This window comes from Caretta caretta, chromosome 4, assembly GCF_965140235.1.
Source record: "Caretta caretta isolate rCarCar2 chromosome 4, rCarCar1.hap1, whole genome shotgun sequence".
NCBI lineage: Eukaryota > Metazoa > Chordata > Testudines > Cheloniidae > Caretta > Caretta caretta.
Window position 1 is genome coordinate 79,730,220 of NC_134209.1, and position 21,927 is coordinate 79,752,146.

General features: G+C 38.2%; 1 protein-coding gene across 1 annotated transcript in view; it reads right to left on the minus strand.

Moving 5' to 3' along the window:
- LOC125635677 (putative ATP-dependent RNA helicase DDX60) overlaps positions 1–21,927 on the minus strand; it is a 69,353-nt gene that overhangs the window by 44,732 nt on the left and 2,694 nt on the right. Inside the window, exons 2-12 of the mRNA XM_048847656.2 lie at positions 20,773–21,095; positions 18,859–18,928; positions 16,773–16,962; positions 12,061–12,402; positions 10,665–10,781; positions 9,544–9,687; positions 7,370–7,528; positions 5,133–5,274; positions 4,271–4,426; positions 1,746–1,845; positions 56–171 (exon numbers count right to left, since the gene is read on the minus strand). Of these exons, the coding sequence (XP_048703613.2) occupies positions 56–171; positions 1,746–1,845; positions 4,271–4,426; positions 5,133–5,274; positions 7,370–7,528; positions 9,544–9,687; positions 10,665–10,781; positions 12,061–12,402; positions 16,773–16,962; positions 18,859–18,928; positions 20,773–20,992 (1,756 nt within the window). The 5' untranslated portion in view covers positions 20,993–21,095. The remainder of the gene's footprint in view (positions 1–55; positions 172–1,745; positions 1,846–4,270; positions 4,427–5,132; positions 5,275–7,369; positions 7,529–9,543; positions 9,688–10,664; positions 10,782–12,060; positions 12,403–16,772; positions 16,963–18,858; positions 18,929–20,772; positions 21,096–21,927) is intronic.

The window sequence follows — 21,927 nt, forward strand, 5'->3', positions numbered from 1 at the left end:
ACACTGATAATACTTTAGCTTTATCTGAATAGGGTTTAACAGAATAGGGTCTTACTTTGAGAACTGGACTTTGTTCTGTCATAATCATCACTGAGAAGCTTTCCTGAATGCCAGTGTCGAATTTCATCAAATTCTTTTTGTTTAATAAGTGAAGTAACAGCAGAGTCATCACTAACAACAAAAGACACAACACTGATAATGAATACTATTTATAATATAATTATTTTCAGAAATAAAGGTTTTAAAATATATGTCACATCAGTAGTTTGCTGGTCTGATAGAACCTACATGGAATAATATAAAATTATGAAAATGCAATTGTAAACGTATAAAATATTTAGAGTCTGTAGGTAAAAATCCAGCCCTGGTGAAGTTAAGGAAAAAACTCCCAATGACTTCAGTGGGGCCAGGATTTAATTCTGTAGTTTCAATTAAGCAAAGATACATAACCATCTGCTCACTTTAATCAACACCTGAATACTTACCTTAGAAAACATTTGGGGTGATGTTATATACCTCTTATGAGTGAAATTCACCCCAGTGCCATAGTAAATCGTTACACACCACCTAACTGGCTCTTTCCCATCCCAGGTGGTCTCAGGGTCTGTCTATATTTAGAAAATGTTCCCCTTGTTGCTAACTCTGGTTTAAAAGAACTGATGTTTGTAGCAATGGGAGTCCAAGTATAGACATGATTTTGGCAGCTGACATGGTCTACAGTACCTTCTTGGGAGCAAGTCTAATCAACAAGCCAAAGCTCCCAATGTGGTTCACACTGGCAACCTGATTTTGCACTCTGAACCCAGTCTGAATTCAGTGGGTGTCTTGGGTGGTCAGAGAATGGAGGCTTGTGGTCCTATTGTGTGTAACATTTTAATAATGTGGTTCTATTCTATATCAGTTGTTATATTGCACATATCACTATAGTATCTGGGCACCTTCCAGTAGTGTGTTAAGTGATGTGACTAACATTTGTCACTTGTGATTTGTTCTCTCTCTCATATGGTCTCCACCGAGGGAAATTTGTGTGTGCAATGTAGTGATTTGTTTTGGAAAGGTTTGGAGGGACATTGTTTGTGGTTTGGAGAGTTTGGAGGGGGGAGCAAGGTACACACTGCTATGTGTTTATAGCAGAGAAGGCAGTTCAAAGAAATTTGTCTTGTACTTGGAGTGGAAGGTGGTGAGGTTTCTGATGGTCCTTAGTTCCTGTGGAAATTCATTCCATAGTTTCAGCTCAGTCCCTGCGAAAGCTCCATCTTCTGCACAGACAAGCTGTACCCTTATCGTAGAAAGTTCCATTATGCCTCAAGAGCAGAATTGTTAATCATGGTCTTCATTTCAGAGATTCTGGATGTGTATTATAAATTGGTGGGTGGTAGGGGGTGTGGGGGTGTGAGAGAGGTAGAGAGACACATACATGAAACCCACATGTACATGTTTATGAGAGAACAGCACTCAAGAACATCTTGTAATATATAGAAATGCCACGACAGGCTACTCTGTTTTTCCAATATGTTTTTGTTTGTTTGCTGTTACATTTTAATGCACAATGTTTTTACTTCTTAACTTCCTACATTTTAATTAATATTTTCAAAATGTTGCCTGGGTTGTTTGATACCAAATTATGAAAACAAAAATAGTCATCATCACAATGAAAATTCCTAGAACATGACAAAACCACGATACCTAATGATTTAATCTTATATATATTCAGTAAAATAAAAAAAAGTAAAACAGACACATACCTCTTTAAAAATGGTAGGCTACTTAAAATATCTCCAGCAAATTCATCCACAACCATAGATGTCATGGGTATCAGACCTAGATTAGGAATATTCTTGGATTCTTTTCAATTTGAAAAAAAAAAGACAGTTCTTCAAAAGTTTGCTACAGTAACATATTTGCATCAACATCTTAAAATACTGTCCAAATGCAATTTCAGTAAAGCAAAGTCACAAAGCCCTTCATTCAAGCCTATACTGATAGCTCAGATTTAGTGAATAAAATATCCAGGCAGAGTTTTGATTAATATTATTGCTCTGTGAAACCGGCTAACAGAAGGTTCTGTAATGCACAGAACTAATTCCTTCTAGCCAAAATTTTCAAACCTACGAATCGAAAATTAGGCTTTTAAATCCATACTTAGGCTCCCAAATAAAAGTGGCCTGGTTTGAAATGGGAGTTGTAGATGCTCATCACCTTTGAAAATCAAGTCACTTTGTTCTGCTTAGCATTTTGGGCTACTTTTATGTAGGAGCCTAATTTTAGCCATTCAGGTTTGAAAATTTTGGCCTCTGTCATTTACAATCTTACTTGACTGAGCACAGAGAGAAACAGCAGAATGTGTCACTTATAAACGATCAGTAAAATTATAAGGAACTTTATACTAGGAAAGGCAAAAGAAAAACTGAAACTTAACCAGTAGAACAGTTCTTGTAATTTAACCTAATATAGCATTAAAGTAGGCTGTCCTCTCCCCACTTGTACTAATTTATTTATGTTGCTTGTGTCTTATTTGCTGCGACACATGTAATGTAAATAATTTAACTGTAGCTTGAATTAATTACCTGTTGTTTTCCAAATTAATTTCTCACAGTTGTTTCTTTCAATTCATATTTAGTTTCCTTTCTTGCTAGGTCTTTTAATATTTGCCAAGATTCTTATCCTGACTTGCAGTTGCATCTAATTGTGGTGGTGTTACAATTTCCAAAGGTGAAAAAGTGAATGAGAATGTGTGCATTCTTCTCTGACCATTCTTTTCTGTACTCTCCTTATTACTGTTACTTAAAATAATAAATACTATGAACAGGACTATATCCTTTCACTATTATTCTGGGTAGAGCATGGCAGACAATGTCACACAGACCTCCCTTGTAAACAAAAGGAATACAGCCATCACACCAGTAGGGACGGTGACAGCTGGGAGCCCCCAGGCCCTTTTAAATAGCCTGGGTAGGCCTCAGGGCTCCTACGGGTCCAGGTTGGTGCCAGCGAAGGCAGACAAGTGGGCATGTGGAAGCCCTGGACATGCCAGAAGAACGCACCCATCAGTGCAACCGGCAACAGTTCTCTGGGCACCAGCCAGTGCAGGCGCAGCACCGTGCGAAAACTTCAGCCATCCCTTTCCAGGGGGCCCATTCACTGTTCTGCCTGGGGGCCAGAATTACTGTCAGCAGGCCTGAATGTGAGCGAGCTATCCCAAGAAAAAAACAGTGAAGATAAAGCACATTCGTTTTATAGCAAGGTAAACTATAATAATAAAATCATAGAAATGGGCTGGGAAGAATCTCAAGAGATCAGGTCAGGTCAGCACTCACCTCCCTCTTCTCTCACCTAGTTTACCACACAGTAAAGCTAAAGAACCTTATCTTCACTGTGTTTTTACCTTGGCATGGCTCACATGCATTAGTTACCCTGGGGTAAGAAACACACTTTTTTTTAAGCAGTGAAGACAAGGCTTAGCTACAGTGATCCTTAGTGTATCTGCTAATTGCAGAATACCCAGAACTATCTCTCCAGCTTCTGTTTCCTAACTGATGAAACTAGAGATAGGTAAATAACTAGTGGCAGATAATTTGACACATTTTACTACTTCTGTTCATGAGTGGTTTGCAGTCATCCTGCAATTTTCTTGATTGCGTAGGACTGAATAACACTTTGCAAGTTCATTAATTAGGGGCAGGTCATTGTGAATATCGAGAATGATTAGATTTGTTAGCTGGTTTTGTTTGGATATGTGGGTCATACGATGCTTTTTGTCCCCCTAACTGAATGGGCCTAGTTCTTAAAATAATGTTTCTTATGTGACTATTTCTTTCCTAATTCAAAATTCAGTTTCTTTGAAATCATCATTTTCACAGACATGACTGTTAACATGACTGCCAGTTAACCAATTTGTGAGAACATTTGTGAGAGGTGAATTCAAAAAGGGTCTGAATAGTCAGAACAAATTCATTTAAAAATCCCAATCAATTTTTTTAAGTATTTGCCCAGCTATGTATGAAACCCTCCATACTAGTTGCCTCTGATGAAATGTAGGCAAGAGTTTGGTCAACTCAATAGCTCCTATTAAAGGAGGAATATTTTAAAAGATTGTTGTTTTCACTAAGCAGTAAGATTTCTTTGAAATATGTCAAAAGATTAAGCAGACTGTTCTGTTAATGGAGGAATCACATATTCTCTGCAGAATAGAGCCTTAATAAATACAAATTTTAAAATCATGAGTTAAAATAATAACATAGTGTAACTTTGAAGATTGTTGCTATGGTACCTTTAGTTGGTGAAGCTCTCTTTTTAAGAAAAGATGTAGAAGTTCTCCTCAGAGGCAAAGACTTTCCATCATCATCCTTTCCAGCTAGTTTTGATATGATACTCCACAGATATTCATACTCTCTCTTAATTTTTTCCCCCATATCCAAGTTTAATCCTAAAATGGAATGTAAAGTGGAAACTAATATTTTGATAGAAAATATTTATTTTATAACTAGCTTTCTTGAATTTTTTGCACACTTCAGTATAAGAGTGGCAGAATTTAGGACCTTTGTAAATACAGAACAAGACACAACATCAAAGTGACAAAAGAGAACACAGTTATGTCTGTTACAGAACAATAACAGTGGGTGGAATGCCGACTTGAAATACACATTCACACAAGCCTTGCACACCAAGCCTTATGTTTAAGCATTTAGAAGTAAGCAGAGCTACTTGCCCTCTTATTCCTTCCCTGAACCAGGCAGGCAGGGAGTGGACAAGAAAGAGAGGGGAATGGGTTGAATCATGACTACACCCATCACTCACTTGCTGAAGCAGCTGAAGCAGTGTAGGAGGCTGGGAATAGGGGTAAGGATAGTGGTTTACTGCTGGTATAGGCAATAGTAATCTTCTACCGCACCCACTAATCTACCTGAGGAATGAGGAAGAAGCAGGGGAGGAATTGTGACAATGGTGTCTCTGTATGTCAAAGTGCATCCCAGAAATGCTCCTACATAGGTCCAACTTGCTCAGGTATATGCCCAATGTCATAATCTAATATTAATTAATTTGACATGAACTGCTGAGTGTTTTATTGTTAGATTAAAATCTAGATTAGGTTTAAAAACTAATAAGTGAAGAAACAAATATGAATGTAGTACCTTGCTCATTTTCTACTTCATAGTAATATGCAACATTCTTCCACAAAAGATCATCACTTAAATCAGGCAAGTGAGTGAAATCCACTTTCCACAGCTTTTCAGTTGTCAGGTGTTTCAGAAGAAAAAATTCACAACCTTTATGCTAAAAGGAAAAAAAGTAAATAGGATGAATACACTAGATTAACTTCTGCTCAAGGTATCAATATTCAATGCAAAGAAAACATTTTTTTTCCCCTTAAGATTTTGGGTCCAGTATCAGATACTGAATGCACCTTGAAGGTTTTTTTTTAATTACCCAACTTGATTTTTTGGTGACCATAAAGGTCTGAATGTCTGCTAAACAAATCCATGCACTTAGACCATTTGGAGAAAAAGTGTAAAGCAGAGTAGTAGGAAAGAAGCACAGATTTAGAAAAGTTAAAGGGAATAGTGATAGGTCACCATTACACCTGACAGGAGAGTGCACTGTAAGCTCTAAATGGTAATATTATTACGAAAACTCCAGTGCCATTTTGAGAAGATAAGGCATTGATAAGACAGTAGTGAAACACTGGCCATAACATATTTAAGGGCATGATTCTGTCCCTTTATTCATGTTGAGTAGCACTTTACTCACAAAGAGTCTCATTGGTTTCAATGGAACTATTCAGGTAGTAATTGCATTACTCAACATAGCTAAAGGTGGTGAAGTTGGGCCTTAAATTTGCAAAAGGTGCTTGTACAGTAAAAACACAATAGACTGAAATTTAAGAAATATAATGCAGAAGTAAACAACTTTGATTGAATAAGGAACTTTTTAGGTCAGTGAGGACAGTGTTCATATCTTCACTTGCTACAGCATTCTTTTTCATTTGTTCCTGAACTTTTGCATAGTTTCACTGTGTTATTAAGTAATTGCTGGGCTCCACTCAAGAGGTGTCTGTATTTTGGCAGTAAATGAGGGAATCTTAAGTGCATGTCTGACTCTCAAGGGACTTGTGAGTCCATTGCCTGATCATGCAAATGCTTAAACTTGTGTGTAATTTACTCAGGTAAGTGGTTCCATTACAATCAATGGGATTACTCACAAGATTAAAGTTATACACATGTTTTGGTGTTTGCAGGATTTAGTTATTGGTACTTGTAAAGCACTTTGAGATATTTGGCTGAAAGGTGCTATCAGTGCGCAAAATATTATAATTTATTTTTGCTACAAAAAGCCATGCAGCTTCACAAAGAACTAAACACACAAGACAGTTAAGATGTATCATTCATTTTATTATTTTTCCCTAGGTTTTTTATTTGAAATATTAGACATTTTTAAAATACTTACTTGGAAAATTTTGGTAATAATAATTTTTAAAAACTACAAACAGTTAAATGATCTGACCACATCTTCTATTAGAAAATGTAGGCTTGCAAAGGGAGTGATTTAAAAATTAAATATGCTCATCCTATGTCTTAGGACACACAAGTTTGCACTCATGATAGTGATTACTGTAATGGATAGCATGATAAAACCACTTTAAAAGGTAGCCAATCCTTCATTTTAAAAGCCATATTTGGGCAGGATCTCTGAAGGTATTTAAGAACTTGAATCCCACATTTAGTGTCTAAATCTCAGGTTTAAATGCCTAAATCCCAGTTTTGCCTCCAGTGTGATCCACAGAACTCCCACCGAACCCTGTAGGTGCCTAAACTCTCTTGGTGTCTAAGCTTTCAGAGTACAAGATCCCTAGGTGCCTATGTTCCTGCCTCTGGGCATGTGCACTGTGGATAAATATTTCAACAGTCCTTGGGCCAGAGAACAAAAGAATGACTTGTAGTCCAGGGGCTTAGGCATTCACTTGGGAGGTGGGAGACTCTATGACACTAAGGGCTTGTCTCCACTTACTGGGGAATTGACGCGCGGCGATAGATCCACTGGGGGTCGATGTAGTGGGTCTTGTCAACCGCTGATTGCTCTCTCATCGACTCCGGTACTTCACCGGAATGAGAAGCATAAGGTAAGTCAACGGGAGCGTTCCTCCCATTGATCCAGCACAGTGTAGACACTGCAATAAGTCGATCTAAGGTACATCGACTCAAGCTACATTATTCACATAGCTGGAGTTGCGTAACTTAGGTCGACTTAGCTCTGTACTGTAGACTTGTCCTCAAGTGTTACAACTCCTAAGTCCCTTTGTGGATCCCATCCGTTGTGTCTATTGTTAATAAATAAGAACTAAAAGTACAAACAATGAAAATGCAATGCCTACCATTTGTATAAATGTGAAAGCTTGTTTACGCCAATGGTAACTGATTAATCTAACCCGAGCTCGTTGTGAAAGAGGTAAATGGAAAAGAAAAACCACACTCAGGCAATACATCCTGATTAGGTCTTCAGCTTCTTCTGGTGTTATTTCCCTACTCTTCTCCTGTATAAACACAAACAAAAAGTATCATACCTACATGCAACCTATTTTGCAATTCATATTTTGAAAGGAGCTTCAATCTGACCTTCCATTTTGCACCTGCTATTTTGCAGACATAACTACAGACATATAGAATTGTTCTTTTAGACCAGAGGTGGGGAACCATTTTTCTATCAGGGGCCACTGACACACAGAAAAAATCAGTCACGGGCCACATACAGCCCCACAGGGGGGTGTGGAGGCTTGGCGCTTCTCCCCACAGCAGCGTGGCTCCAGCCCCATGGGGTTCGGGGAGCGCAGAGGCTTGGGTGGGGTCAGAAATGAGGGGTTCAGGGTGTGGGGGGGGGCTCCAGGCTGGGGCAGGAGGTTGGGGTGTGGGTGGGGATGTTGGGTCTGGGAGGGAGTTAGAGTGTGGGAGGGGGTTCCAACATGGGGCAGGAGGTTTGGGGTGTGAACTCTGGCCGGGTGGCACTTAGCTCAGGTGGCTCCTGGTTGGTGGTGCAGTGGGGCTAAGGCAGGCTCCCTGCCTGCCAGGGCTCTGCACTGCTCCCAGAAGTGTCTGCCATGTCCAGCCCCTACGTGGAGGGGCCAGGAGGCTATGCGTCGTGCCCATTTACCACAATTCCTGGCCAATGGGAACTGTGGAGCCAGCACTGGGGGTGGGTGGAGCTTCCCTGATCTCCCCTGCTAGTAGGGGCCGCAGGCACATGCTCGTCGCTACCGGGAGCTGAGCGCAGCCAGCCAGACTTCTGGCAACCCAGCAAGCCAGCAGTCGCAGCTCCAGCCCTGTGTGGGGGTGGGAGGGTAGGGGTGCTGAGGCTCAGGACTTCTGGCTCATGGTGCAGAGACTTGCTACTGGCCAGATGAAATGAAGCAATGGGATGGATCTGGCCCATGGGCGGTAGGTTCCCCACCCCACTCAATCTGACTTCATCTATTGGCCTGATCAAGTAGCTACACTTATTAATGAGATCAGTTCCATCCACAATTATTTTGCATCTACAACATTGTCTCAAATTATTTGTGCCTCAAAAACTGAGTGCAAAATGCAAGGCCAACTCTGTAGCTCTGGTCAATACTTGTTAAACCCGGAGGTATAAAAGACCATATTATATGTAAGTAAAAGTTTGTCTACACGTAACATACCCAACACAAGCAAGGACATGAAAAATTAAGAAAACTAACTCTCTACTCCTCTACCAGGAGATACTGACTTCACCAGCATACACCATAAATCACACATTGCTACCTTAAGTCTGCTCCTATGAGGATGCCAGACTTCAAGCACCTCTTACCCCAGATGTATACATCGGGGAGCAGTTAAGGTTACCATGACTGGTCTGTGATGTATAGTGCTCAGGGTAACAGTACTACTAACCCCAAATGTTCAAAAATCAAGACCCTCAAAAATCATGAGATTGGCAGAAAAATCTTCAAAATTTTTGATACAAGTAAATATTAGGTTCTTCTAATTTGCTTTCTAGTTTTGGAGCCTTCAGGCTGCACTTTGGTCTCATTTTTAAATCTTCCTATGCAACCATGAGAGCTAGAAACTCACTTTGCATTGAAAGAAAGCTGAGTCTCGTAAGCACTTGTCTTTAAAAAGCTGGGACTTTAAGTGAAACATTAGATATAGGAAGAGTCATGATAAAATTGTGAGATTTAGCAACACTGGGGTTATTAAATGCCCTGACTCATTCCATTTAATCTTTTAAAAGGCATATATGATGGCATAGAGCTCCACATCCTGTATGGAACAAAGCATTCTAGTCTGTATTTGAAATAGCTCCAGAGATATTTATTTCTATGTATATTAATTGCTGCTTTTCTGGAAATGATTTGTGTTCCACTAACAGGCTTTTATGTAGAAATATTTTGTAATAATAGTTTATAGGAGTAGATGGATAACACACTGAACATATGCCATAGGGAAAATGCATACCTCTAAAATATCACACCTATCAAGGTGAGGGAAGGAAAAGAAAAAAGCAAGAGTTTGTGCTAACTGAAAATCCTACCTGTTTTTGAATGGTAGCCTGGTGTTTCTTTTGTAACCTTCTGTACGTTCTCAGCCCCAGTGCACATGTGACAATGCAGACAATGTGTCGAATATCAGATATTTCTGGCCAAACATGCTTGAGCTGGGATAATGTCTCACAAACCTGGTATCATGAAATATATAATTAAATATATGAGGAGAATTTTAAAGGAAGAGTTTTCTCTTTTTAAAAACATGATAGGCAAAGAAGCCAACAGGGACCAAAATCACATGAGTGAAATATTTAGTCACAGGCCTAGAGAAATAAGAATGATGCCTCCCTATAGAGGTGAAGGATGATTTGCCAACGCCTTGCAGTATTGAAGTATTGAAGTCAATGGCAGTCATTCCACTGATTTAAATAGTCTTTGGATCAGGCACTAATCCTGCAGACCTTTATCCATGTGCTTAATCTTGAGCAAAGTTATTAACATACTTAAGTTATGGGGCAGCAAATGTAAAGGAGCGGCAGGACGTCGCTCTAGGGCGGCAATCCGCCCTCGGAGGCCGCTCTGTCACAGTGCATTTCACGCTCGGTGGCAATTCAGCGGCCGCACCATCACTCCACCACTGTGTTCGGCGGCAAGTTTGGCCGCTTGGGGCAGCAAAAACACTAGAGCCAGCCCTGGGGACCTATATTTGTAGTCTATCCTCCAGATAAAAAGAGAATCAAACATACTCATTAGCAATAATATATCACTCACAAAGTGTACACGTATGCTAAATAAGATACATGTAGTATTTAAGAATAAATAAATGATATGCCAATCACCATAAAAAAGGAATTTTTAGTAAAAAAGTAATACAACAATACTACATATTACAGTTTTAGAGTAGGGCAGATTTGAAGGTATAAAATACATTTAATTTTGAAGCTGATAAGAGGAGCTACTTAGATCTTTTGCTGAACATAACTGTGTGCATTTTTATACTTTCCAGTTTACATTTTTAAAGTGGAACCCTCACAATGGATTTTCAGCTTTCAATTTTTCACTTTTTTTTTCATATTACAACATTCCTAAGACATTTTCCAAAAGTATATATGGAGGATTTGGGTAGAAACCCTTTTGAGTTTTTGACTGAAGTAACAAAATTAAGTACCTCTTTTTCCATGTCCTTCACACTTGAATGTCCAGAGAGAGAAAGTAACGCTGCTGTACTGGATTCCTGCAAGTCTTTAACCAGCATTTGGAAAACAAACGGAATCTCTTCTCGGTGCTTAAAAAATATATAGTTTATTTTTTAAATCAAGCTTTTTATCTTCTAAATTCAACCATTTTATTTTTAAATGTACATGCTATTAGAATATTATGACTTTTTTAGGTCATTCAAAAAGGCTGAACTGGAAAATACACATGTTAATACCAATTTGGAGTACTGATACAGTTCCTCCCAAAAAAATGTTATAATGGGTACATATTGTCAATATTCAGAGTAGAGAAGGTGGTGATGAATTTCACGCTTTTCTGTTCATGTATTTTCTGTGAAGAGATTGTGATTTTTTTGAGTATATCTGTTCAAAATTGTGTGAGGATTAATTTATGCTAATATTTTTTGGCCTGTAGCTCATGAGTGAGCAGCTTATTGTGAAGAAAGCACAATCCTTGCCCCAACTGGCTCACAATCTAAACACAAAGAGCAGGCAGGGGGAAAAGGCACCACAAATTTAGCTAACAAATATACACAAATTCCCAATCTACTCCTCAAGTATGGTATTGTCTATCAGCAAGTTTTGTACAAGCATTACAACAAATTGGTCTCTCAGAGGGGCTTAAATGTGGAGAGGGTAGAGGCCTTGTGGATGAGCTCAAAAAGGGCTTTGCATACATATGGGGCATTAAACGAAATAAAGGTCGCTTTCTGTACTGAATGTAGAGGCTCTGCCCCAGCCTACAGCTCCTCACTTGCCAACTGCCACTCTACTAGTCAGCTTCTGTGCTTTGCCTTTTCCATTTCTCTAGATTCTTTCTACTGCCTACCACTTTCCACTCACACACTTTGTCTCCTTTTCCATGCCTACCCCTACAGTGCCCCCTACTTCAAGAAAATCCTCATTGAACCTATATGCAATAAACCTTCAGTACCTCCTCAAACCTTGCCTTCCCACACAATCCCATAAACTACAAAGTATAAAATAAATAATGTAATAATAATAATAATAAATAATAAATATTAATGCAAAAACAGAAAAAAAGAATAACTTGGAAGTCACATGACACACCCCATACCATTTTAGCTATGCCATAATCTACTCATGCACTCATTTCTCCTTGTCTGATATTTATTTAACACCACATTCTGTGTGCATACTCAACTTAGTCCCTGTCCCAGAGAGTTTACAGCCTATCTCTAAGTCAATTTTTCATTACACTACTGTAAGTTTTCAAATATAGACAAGGCCTTAGCTCTCAAAGTCATTTTCAGGCAAGATCTACTACACTGCTTAAATATTAAATTTCTCTATTAAATATCAGTAAAGATTTCATATATTGTTTACCTGAGAGAAAAATTCCTTGTGCCTATACATGCCATGGATGTGATATCCATAAACTCTGATAAAATCTGATTCTTGTCCAGAAGTAAGGACAACATTGATTCTTTTTGACAAGGCATGAATGATAAATAAATTGAGAAAGCTTGTCTGTAGTTTAGTCAGTCCATCATCAGAGATTATTATAAAATATGGGTAGCTTTCTTGCAGGAAAGATTGCCACTTCCCTTCTAAAAAGTTGGAAAATTCAGTGTGAATGACAGCATCAGTATTGTGCTGAAGATGGAGAATCAGTGTAGTACGTAAGGACAGGAGAGTCGGATGCCTGTAATATGCATGCTCTGCATCCTGTAAAAAAATTAAGTAAAATTATATCATATTTTTATACAGATTAACAATTTCAATTAGCTGCAACTAGAGTATAAACATGTTAATTCTTAGTAATGACATATTTTGTATGTACATCTTCATATTATCTGCTTTGGAGCTATTACTTTGAATTAACAGGACATGAAAATAACACTTTACGTTATGTAATTTTAATAACTTCCAAATAAGACAATAATTTAAATTGGGGGCCCAGTCCTGCTAACCTTTAGCCACACGAATAGTCTTATTGGATCGATCATGCTCTCACTTACATTGGTGTAAATCCATAGAATCTCTATTGACTTCAGCACAGCTATGGAGTTACTGTGGATTTATACCAGTGCCATTGAGAGCTGTATATGTTCAAGGTTACTTGTGTGCAGAAGCATTGGCAGGATCAGTTTCTAGACCGAAAACATAAGGAGACATTAAACAATACTGCTGACATAAAGAGTGGAAGCAAAAGCTTGTGGGCCAGATTCTTGGCTGTGCCTCGTGAGCAACTGGTACAGCTGGGGATTTATGTGAGAGTGGTTTGGGCCAGTTCCTCAGGCTGGAACTACACATGCCAAGGTTGTTCTGAGGATCACCGAAGTGCAAGGACTGCTTGGTCATACACCCTTTCCACTAGGAACATGCCCTGCACCATGGATCAGGTGTAGATGCCAAAACAGGAGCCACGAGAACAGTGGTCTTCTACCAGGGGCATGCAGAGGTCTTCCAGGGGGTACATCAACTCACCTACATATCTGCCTAGTTTTACAACAGGCTACATAAAAAGAACTAACAAAGTCAGTACAAACTAAAATTTCATACAGACACTGACTAGTTTATACTGCTCTCTATACTATACACTGAAATGTAAGTACAATATTTATATTCCAATTAATTTATTTCATAATTATATGGTAGAAAAGAGAAAGTAAGCAATTTTTCAGTACTCGTGTGCTGTGACACTTTTGTATTTTTGACTGATTTTGCAAGCAAGTAGTTTTTAAGTGAGGTGAAACTTGGGGGTACACAAGACAAATCAGACTCCTGAAAGGGGTACAGTAGTCTTGAAAGGTTGAGAGCCTCTGCAGTAGAGCAACCCCATGCCTAGGAGATCCTCCACCAACCTGAATTATAGAGCTTAAATCTGCTTTGCTCCAGGGAAAGTGGTGGAAACCAGACTTCTCAGATTCAAGATTTGGATCCTCTATGTCTTATTCACATTGCCAGAATACCAATATATAGGTAGATACTCAAAGTATCCCCAAAATGTACATAAATTAGAGTTAGACACACTGTAGTTAAAAACCTAGAAATTGCCAAGCTGGATCAGACCAATGGCCATTCTAGTTCAGTATCTTATCTTGGATGATGTCCAGTGGTAGATGCTTCACTACTTTATTCCTCACTTGATGGGTCTCTTACCATGGTCCTTATCCCCTTTTTAATTTACTTTAAAATTGTGCTTGCTCTATAATATAACCTGACTTAAAATATTTAAGTAAAATTAGAATATTCAAAGCTTTTACTTTCTCTGTACAGATGCAAGAAAAAGAGGATATGAATTTCAACTTTTATATATTTCCATATTGATAAATTGACTAAAGAAATTAATTACAGATTCACAGTTGGAAGGGTAACCGAGCTACACTCTACAGTTTCTTTTTACCTTAATCTAATTTCATGCTATTATGCACACATGATTTTATCAGAGTTGGGGGTGGGGGGAATTGCTAGGGCCTATGTGAACAAGTCAACATATATATAAGCGTTAATTTTACAGTAATTTTTCCTAACTTCATAATTAAATCTGAAAGATATTAGGCTGTGTAAAAGAATGAAGTGAATTTAAAATGTCATTAATTTACCACTTAAATGTCTTGATAGAGAAAGAAAAATGTTTTGTTAGCAAATCTATTCAGTGAAAGCATTACTGACACCCTCAAACTACTGAGATGCCCAAATATCGCCAAAAATAACATAAGAACGGCCATACTGGGTCAGACCAAAGATCCATCTAGCCCAGTATCTTGTCTTCCGACAGTGGCCAATGCCAGGTGCCCCAGAGGGAATGAACAGAACAGGTAATCATAAAGTGATCCATCCCCTGTCACCCGTTCCCAACTTTTGGCAAACAGAGGCTAGGGACACCATCCCTGCCCATCCTGGCTAACAGCCATTGATGGACCTATCCTCCATGAACTTATATAGTTCTTTTTTGTTATACTCTTGGCCTTCCCAACATCTTCTGGCAAGGAGTTCCACAGGTTGACTGTGGGTTGTGTGAAAAAAATACTTCCTTTTGTTTGTTTTAAACCTGCTGCCTTTTCATTTCATTTGGTGACCCCTAGTTCTTGTGTTATGAGAAGTAGTAAACAACACTTCCTTATCAACTTTCTCTACACCAGTCATGATTTTATAGACCTCTATCATATCCCCCATTAGTCATCTCTTTTCCAAGCTGAAAAGTCCCAGTCTTATTAATTTCTCATACAGAAGCCACCCCATACCCCTAATTATTGTTGTTGCCCTTTTCTGTATCTTTTCCAGTTCCAATATATCTTTTTTGAATGGGGTGACCACATCTGCACACAGTATTCAAGATGTGGGCATCCCATGAATTTATATAGAGGCAATATAATATTTTCGGTCTTATTATTTATCCCTTTCTTAAGGATTCCCAACATTCTGTTCGCTTTTTTGACTGCCACTGCACATTGAGTTTTCAGAGAACTATCCACAATGACTCCAAGATCTCTTTCTTGAGTGGTAACAGCTAATTTAGACCCCATCATTTTATATGTAGAATTGAGATTGGAAAACATAATGTCCTTTACTTTGCATTTATCAACTTTATTTTCATCTGCCATTTTGTTGCCCCGTCACCTACTTTTGTGAGATCCTTTTGTTTACCTCTTTTTCCAGATCATTTATGAATATGTTGAATATGACTGGTCCCAGTACAGACCCCTGGGGGACATCACTATTTACCTCTCTCCACAGTGAAAACTGACCATTTATTCCTACCATGTGTTTTCTATCTTTTAAGCAGTTACCAGTCCATGAGGGGACCTTCCCTTTTATTCCATGACAGCTTACTCTGCTTAAGAGCCTTTGGTGAGGGACCTTGTCAAAGGCTTTCTGAAAATCTAAGTACACTATATCCACTTGATCCCCCTTGTCCACATGCTTGTTGACTCCCTCAAGTTTCCAATTAGTTTCCAATTTGTCTTAATCTCACAGTGTTATTTTTTGTTGCCATGGGCTGGAAATAGTGTGTGGCTCTCAGAAAATGCTTGAAGTAAAAACAAAATCAACACAAGGAATAGAAATGAACAGTAATCCTTGCTCAGTACTACATTCCATAGGTATGTTCCATTTCAACCCATGGATAACACAGAAAACTAAAATTAACCAAAACCAACTCCCTTCTGAAAGAAGTAGGAAAGAAAAAACAATATTGTGTTACCTAGTGGCAAAAAAAAAAAAATCAGCCACATAGATTAATCAAACACCAGAGAGAATACTTGTAGGCCCAAATTCAGAACTCAAACTGTCCACAGGTGCTTACCCATAAAGATGCAACTGACTGAGGACCATGAGATGCAACTAAAGATCCTCCTAGGCTGCATATATAATATGAACATTTAGTAGCAGGTTTTGGGTAATAGTCTATGTATTTTATCACATACTCCTGTGAACATCTAGGAATTCCCTGCTGGGAATACAGATGCATTTGTTATGAGTAATTTGCATGAATACACTCTCAGGCTCACAATAAAACTACTAGAGCTGGGCAGGAAATGGTTTTACCATCCTGCATCAGGACGGAACCAAGTCTTTTCATCAAAGTGAGAAACCAAACTTCCAAAATAGCTAGTACCTTGGTGGTTAGGATGCCACGCCTGGATGTGGGAGACCCAGGTTCAAGTCTCTCATCTAAATCAGGCAGAGCAGGGAGTTGAATCTAGGCCTCCCACATCCTAGGTGAGTACCCTAGCCATTTGGCTATTCTGGACTAAGCACACAAAGGCACTTCATCCTGGTCCTGGGAAATCTTGGCTGACAAAATTTTCATCGAATCTGGTACATTCAGGCAAAAAGTTTCAGTTTTGATGAACTGCCATTTTCTGATGAAAAACTGTTTCACTGAAAACTTTGCAACACACTCTAAAAACTACTTTTGCATGGCGAATTGTGAACCTTTTTGGGGAGACATTAGCTAAAGGTCTGAATTTGACCTTTATTGTTTTATTGCTTAAAGACTACCTAATGTATTATGAATGAACACTTTTCTCTAGTGAAGAAATATAGTGCAAGAATTCAATCATTCATTGCAAAAATCATGTATTTGTTACCTTGAAGAAAACAATGACGTATTTTGCTCCTTTGTTTGTTAAATCCAGTAGAAAGCGTTCTACCAGGTAAAAGAAGTGCAGGTTCTGTCCTGGCAGTAATGTTTGTTCACTTATGCAGGTGATGAATAATGAATCTCCATCAATCAGAAAAAACTCAGATTCAACGTAATCATTGAGTAGGCTTACATACCTGGAACAAAGAATGCATACGGCAACAAATAGTACAATTTAACATCAATGTGGAAACAATACACTGTACTTGAGGAAATGTAAAAAGTAGCAGTTTAAAAAAAAAATCTTAAACAAACACAATGATCCAGTTCTCTATGAGAAAAATAAGATCAGTAACTCAGTCAAAAACAGTGTCACCATGTTGTCTCCGATTATATTTACAACATTCCTATCGTCTGCTATAAGGAATGTTTGTATGATATGAATTTTCTACACACCTTATACCATTGTAAAAAGCAGACAAGGGCATCGTCAGCCCTAGAAATGTTCCAGGCAGTGATCAGCGGAGTGACTCACATAAAACTAAATAGATAAAGAGTGTAGGGTGTAACTTATAAAACTGAATAACATGAGCTATTTACACATAGCCAATATTTGCTAAAAAAAAAAGTACTGTGCCATTCCAAACATACGTGAAAGCAAAACTGCCTATTTTCATATGCAAATATAGGATCAGAATATAGTTTAAATGCCTGCTTCTAAAAACCAGGCTCCCAAAGTATGGTTACAAACCATGTCAACAAGATAAATTTAATCTTCATAGGGACCCTTTTTGAAGTGTCTAACAAAATAGTTGATATCTTTTCTTGTACAATGGCAAAACAGTTGGTTTCATCTCTACTAACTAATGAATCTACCTATTTAAGCTATTCGGATCATATTGTATTCTGGGACCACAGGTCACTGGTATTGTTTGCTTACAGCGGTCCATTCTACTCAAGAGCTGTAGTCCCTAGTTGCAAAAAGAAAAGGAGTACTTGTGGCACCTTAGAGACTAACAAATTTATTTGCGCATAAGCTTTAGTGAGCTACAGCTCACTTCATTGGATGCATTCAGTGAACTAATCCCTAGTTGTTTTACAAGCGCTACCCTTAGTAGAATGCATTGCAGCAAAGCAGGTTTGAGATTACAAATGAATAGATAATGTTGGCAAAGTCTACACCAGAAGAATGGTTGCAGGCTTTGAGCCAGACTTGGATAAAAGGCATTATATGCCACTGCTGTCAGCTGGGAAGGGAGTATATTAATAAAGTCCTGTCCTGATTCCATATTCAAGGAACTTGCCAGGTTGGTTTGCCTCTGGCTGATTTTGATTTTTTCTATTTTTTACTCAGCAAGCAGGGAACAAAAGCTGACTGAGGACCAGAAGTTCTGTTTTGTGTGAAATTCTGTGATTTCAAAATTTGTTTTCACTCCAAATCATAAAGATTTTTTTTCAGATGTCCTTTTAAATACAAATTTTTCAAAAATCATTTTGGGTCAATCAAAACATTTCATTTTGAATTTGACTTTCATTTTATTTTCATATATTTTCATTTTCTATATGTATTTTGTCATTTTATTTTTGTTACTTTGTATTTGTATATTTTATTTAATATTTATTATTTGTATAATATATTATATTATATTTGTATTTCATAATTTATAATATAATTTAAGATTTTTTCTAAACAAAATATTGTTGAAATTGACATGTTCCCACAGAATGTTTCAATTTCAATGACTCCACATTTTCTGATGGAAAAACATTCAGTTTGAAAATTGCCATCCAGCTCTACTTTGAATCATAGTATAGTGATTTGTTAGTATAATCTGAGGGAAAGTGGTATCTAGGATGTTTGTAGATCAGAGATGGAAAAGCTAGGTGCAACCCTTGAACACAGCCCTTGAACACTTTTGAATATGGTCCTCAGGTATGCAAATTTTGGGTGCCACTCTCTAAATGTAGCTGTGTGGACTGTAGATAGTGTGTGCAGTAGCACCGCAATCTTCTGAGTTTTACTGAAATTCTTCTCTTGATTGACAATTTCTCTTTGCATTTTTTTCAGCTCAAGTAATTGCAACCATACTTACTCAGCTTTTGGTATGTCGTTCAAAATTAAGTCAGATATTTTCTCCAGAAGTCCTATATGTTTGTCTAGTTCTAAAAAATTAATAAAACATTTTTCTTAGCAATCAGTCACAAGACTTATATGATCAAAGAGTCAGCCTATATCTAATCACTCTCTCATTCTATTGTATTACATGTGAAAAAGCTGTTAAAAGAGCATTATGATTGCAACTCAAGCACTCAGAAGTTAGGAAATGCAAAAATTAAGGTTTTTCATGGGAAAAAATAGCATGTAATCATGTAAGTAAAGACTGTATCATAATGCATATGCAACAGGAGAGGCAACCTTAATTCTGGCATTTCCTGTCTTGTGTGCTCAATTTTGCAACCTTAATGTTTTTTTAAATATAATTTCCTAAGTTTAAAAAAAACTGAAAAAAAAACAGAAAGTCCATCACATGGAAACAAATTAATGGGTCATATGTCACCAGCTGGGACCTTTAGGTACACAACACAAACCTCTACCACTTGAGTTAATCCAGTAACTGAGCAGTATTAGGCTATTATCTTCTATGTAGACCAGACCAGCCACTAAATGGAAATGAGGCTAGTGGATTTCACAAAGGCCACACACTTTGCTAGTGGATTTCACAGCTATTTGCTGAGAGCAGAGGAATGTAGCAACTCAGTAATCTTGGGTTCCATACAGATTCTGGAAGGGAGATTGCTCTAATGGGCACATTATTGCATCTAATGCTTTCCCTATTTGTCCTGCCTGTCCCTGCACATATGACCCTAATATATACCCCCCCAGTCTGTCTCTGCCCTATTTCCCCACAGCTAGTTTTTGCCTCTTCCCCTCTCCTTGCAGCTTGTCTTCACACACACACACACACATAGACACACACACCAGCTTATAAAACAGGGTATTCTAAGAATTACTTAGTAAAAAACAACATATTTTTCCTAATTTCATTCTCTGAATGGTTGAACTGTTTTTAGTGAAACTTTCAAAGAAAGAGTTCAGTTTGAAGTAGGCACCCAGCATAGAAAATTTCAGTCTCAACAGTTGAAGCCAGATCCTCCAGTGGCAAGAAGGGGCCATAAAGCTGTTTTAATATGGCATCTGGAGACACACCTATTGTGGATGTGGTATGACATAAAGCCAGCATAGGGGGCACGTTGGGAGTGTGCCAACAGCAAGATCAGGCATGACCAGAGAGCATTGTGATGAATGATCCTTCGTCAGACATGAGGCTAATCTAATTTGCATCATGATAACCAGATTTAGGGATTGGGGAAGTACAATGGTGGCATACAGGTTGGCCAGACCCAAGAATCATGGTCTGTTTGTAAAGATTTTATATTTCAGTTAGCGCCAGTCATCTGAAGGATCCCTTAAGCTCTTTATTACTCCCTAACCAGAAGTTGAAGAGTTTGATTAAAATAATCATGACTGAATCTTAGCTTTGTGCTTTACACATCATATTAGTGCCAGATGAGTGACATAATTTATTTATCCCATCATAATTTATACCATCGAGTTGAGTGTCAGAGAACGTAAGTTGGTTTCCATTCTGCTTCAATAATGGCATAATTATTAGAAGAAAACTTTGTGGTAAATTTCCAAAGAAATGGAAGAGGATTTAGTACTCCACTGCTTCAAACTGTATCCCATCACATTTAAATATTCTCTTTTTTGTCTCTACTAAAAACAAATACAGAAGTTTGTAAAATAAACATACTTCTGAATTTTGGTGTAATGTTGAGAAACAACAGCTCAGGGACATTCAGTCTAGTCTAAGTCTGAGAAATAACCACAGAACTGGAAGATGAGTGTTAATCTGTGAAAACGATAAAATCTTGAATGAAGCCTCCTTTCAAAACCACGTAAGCTAGCGATATGATTATGAACAAAAATGAATGTATCTTCTCACCTGGATTTCTGAAATCGTACTTGTCTTGTCTGCTATAATCACTGGCCCTTGAAACCTGCTGTATCTCCTGTTCCCAGCAAAACACATTTGAAAAGTCACTGCAGCCACTTTTATTTTCTACTGGATCTTCAAAAGACACAGATTTTTGTTCAAGGTTTTGGGCTGTGAGATCTCCACCATCATCATCACTGCCATCTTGAACAGTTCCTCCAGAAGCCATGATGGCTTTATTATGACTCTTGACACTGTCAGTCTTCAACTTACAGATGCTTATTAGATGTACTATTAGTCTTCGAAATGCCTTTTAAGAAACATATATTTTTCTGTAAAGGCAAAGATTATAGGCCTTATTAACTAAATCAATGTCCGCAGAATCATTGAAAATTTTGGAAGAAGACAGCTAGTAAATTGCCATGAGCCCAAGCCAACAATATTTACTAATTTACTTCATATATTAAACAAAAGAAAATAATATATTAGACTTATGACAAAGGAAGGAATGTATACATTATAAAAACCTAGATGATTAAACAGAAATAATTAGTTTATAGATATCGAGTCTGTTATTGCACACTTGTGCTCAATAACTATACAGATCCACTAAAAAAAAAGACAACATATAATTCCTATCAAATCCTCATACTACTTACTTGTAGTGCTGTTGGCTACATGTTATGCTCTAGCATGAATACATGTGTGTTCAGGATAACTGTCTGCCAGATATGACTGCTTCTCTACTATGTTTTTTGTTTACTAATTACTCCTGCAGGAAAACTGCGCCACTGCACATGCACAGAATTTATATCCCCCTGCAGATTTCTTTGCTTCCCCACAGAAAAATGACTTTCTGATGGGGAAGCAATGGGTAGCCACAAGAGCAGTCATGAGACCCTCCCCAGCAGTATGTTTGCAGTTCCCAGGGCAGCTGGCAGAGAGGTAAATCATTGTGGGGTAGGGGGTGAGACTGGGGAAGACCCAGCTGGTGGCTCCTACCCTTGCACTGGGATCAGATGCTAGTCCCAGCTGGGCTGGGGAGGACAGGACTTCCTCTTCCCCTGCACGGTATCCAGGGCCAGGTCAGACCCATCCCCAGATTTCTCCCCCAGCTGCAGGAAGCTCTGCAAACTCCCCCCACACACACACACACCTGCTTCC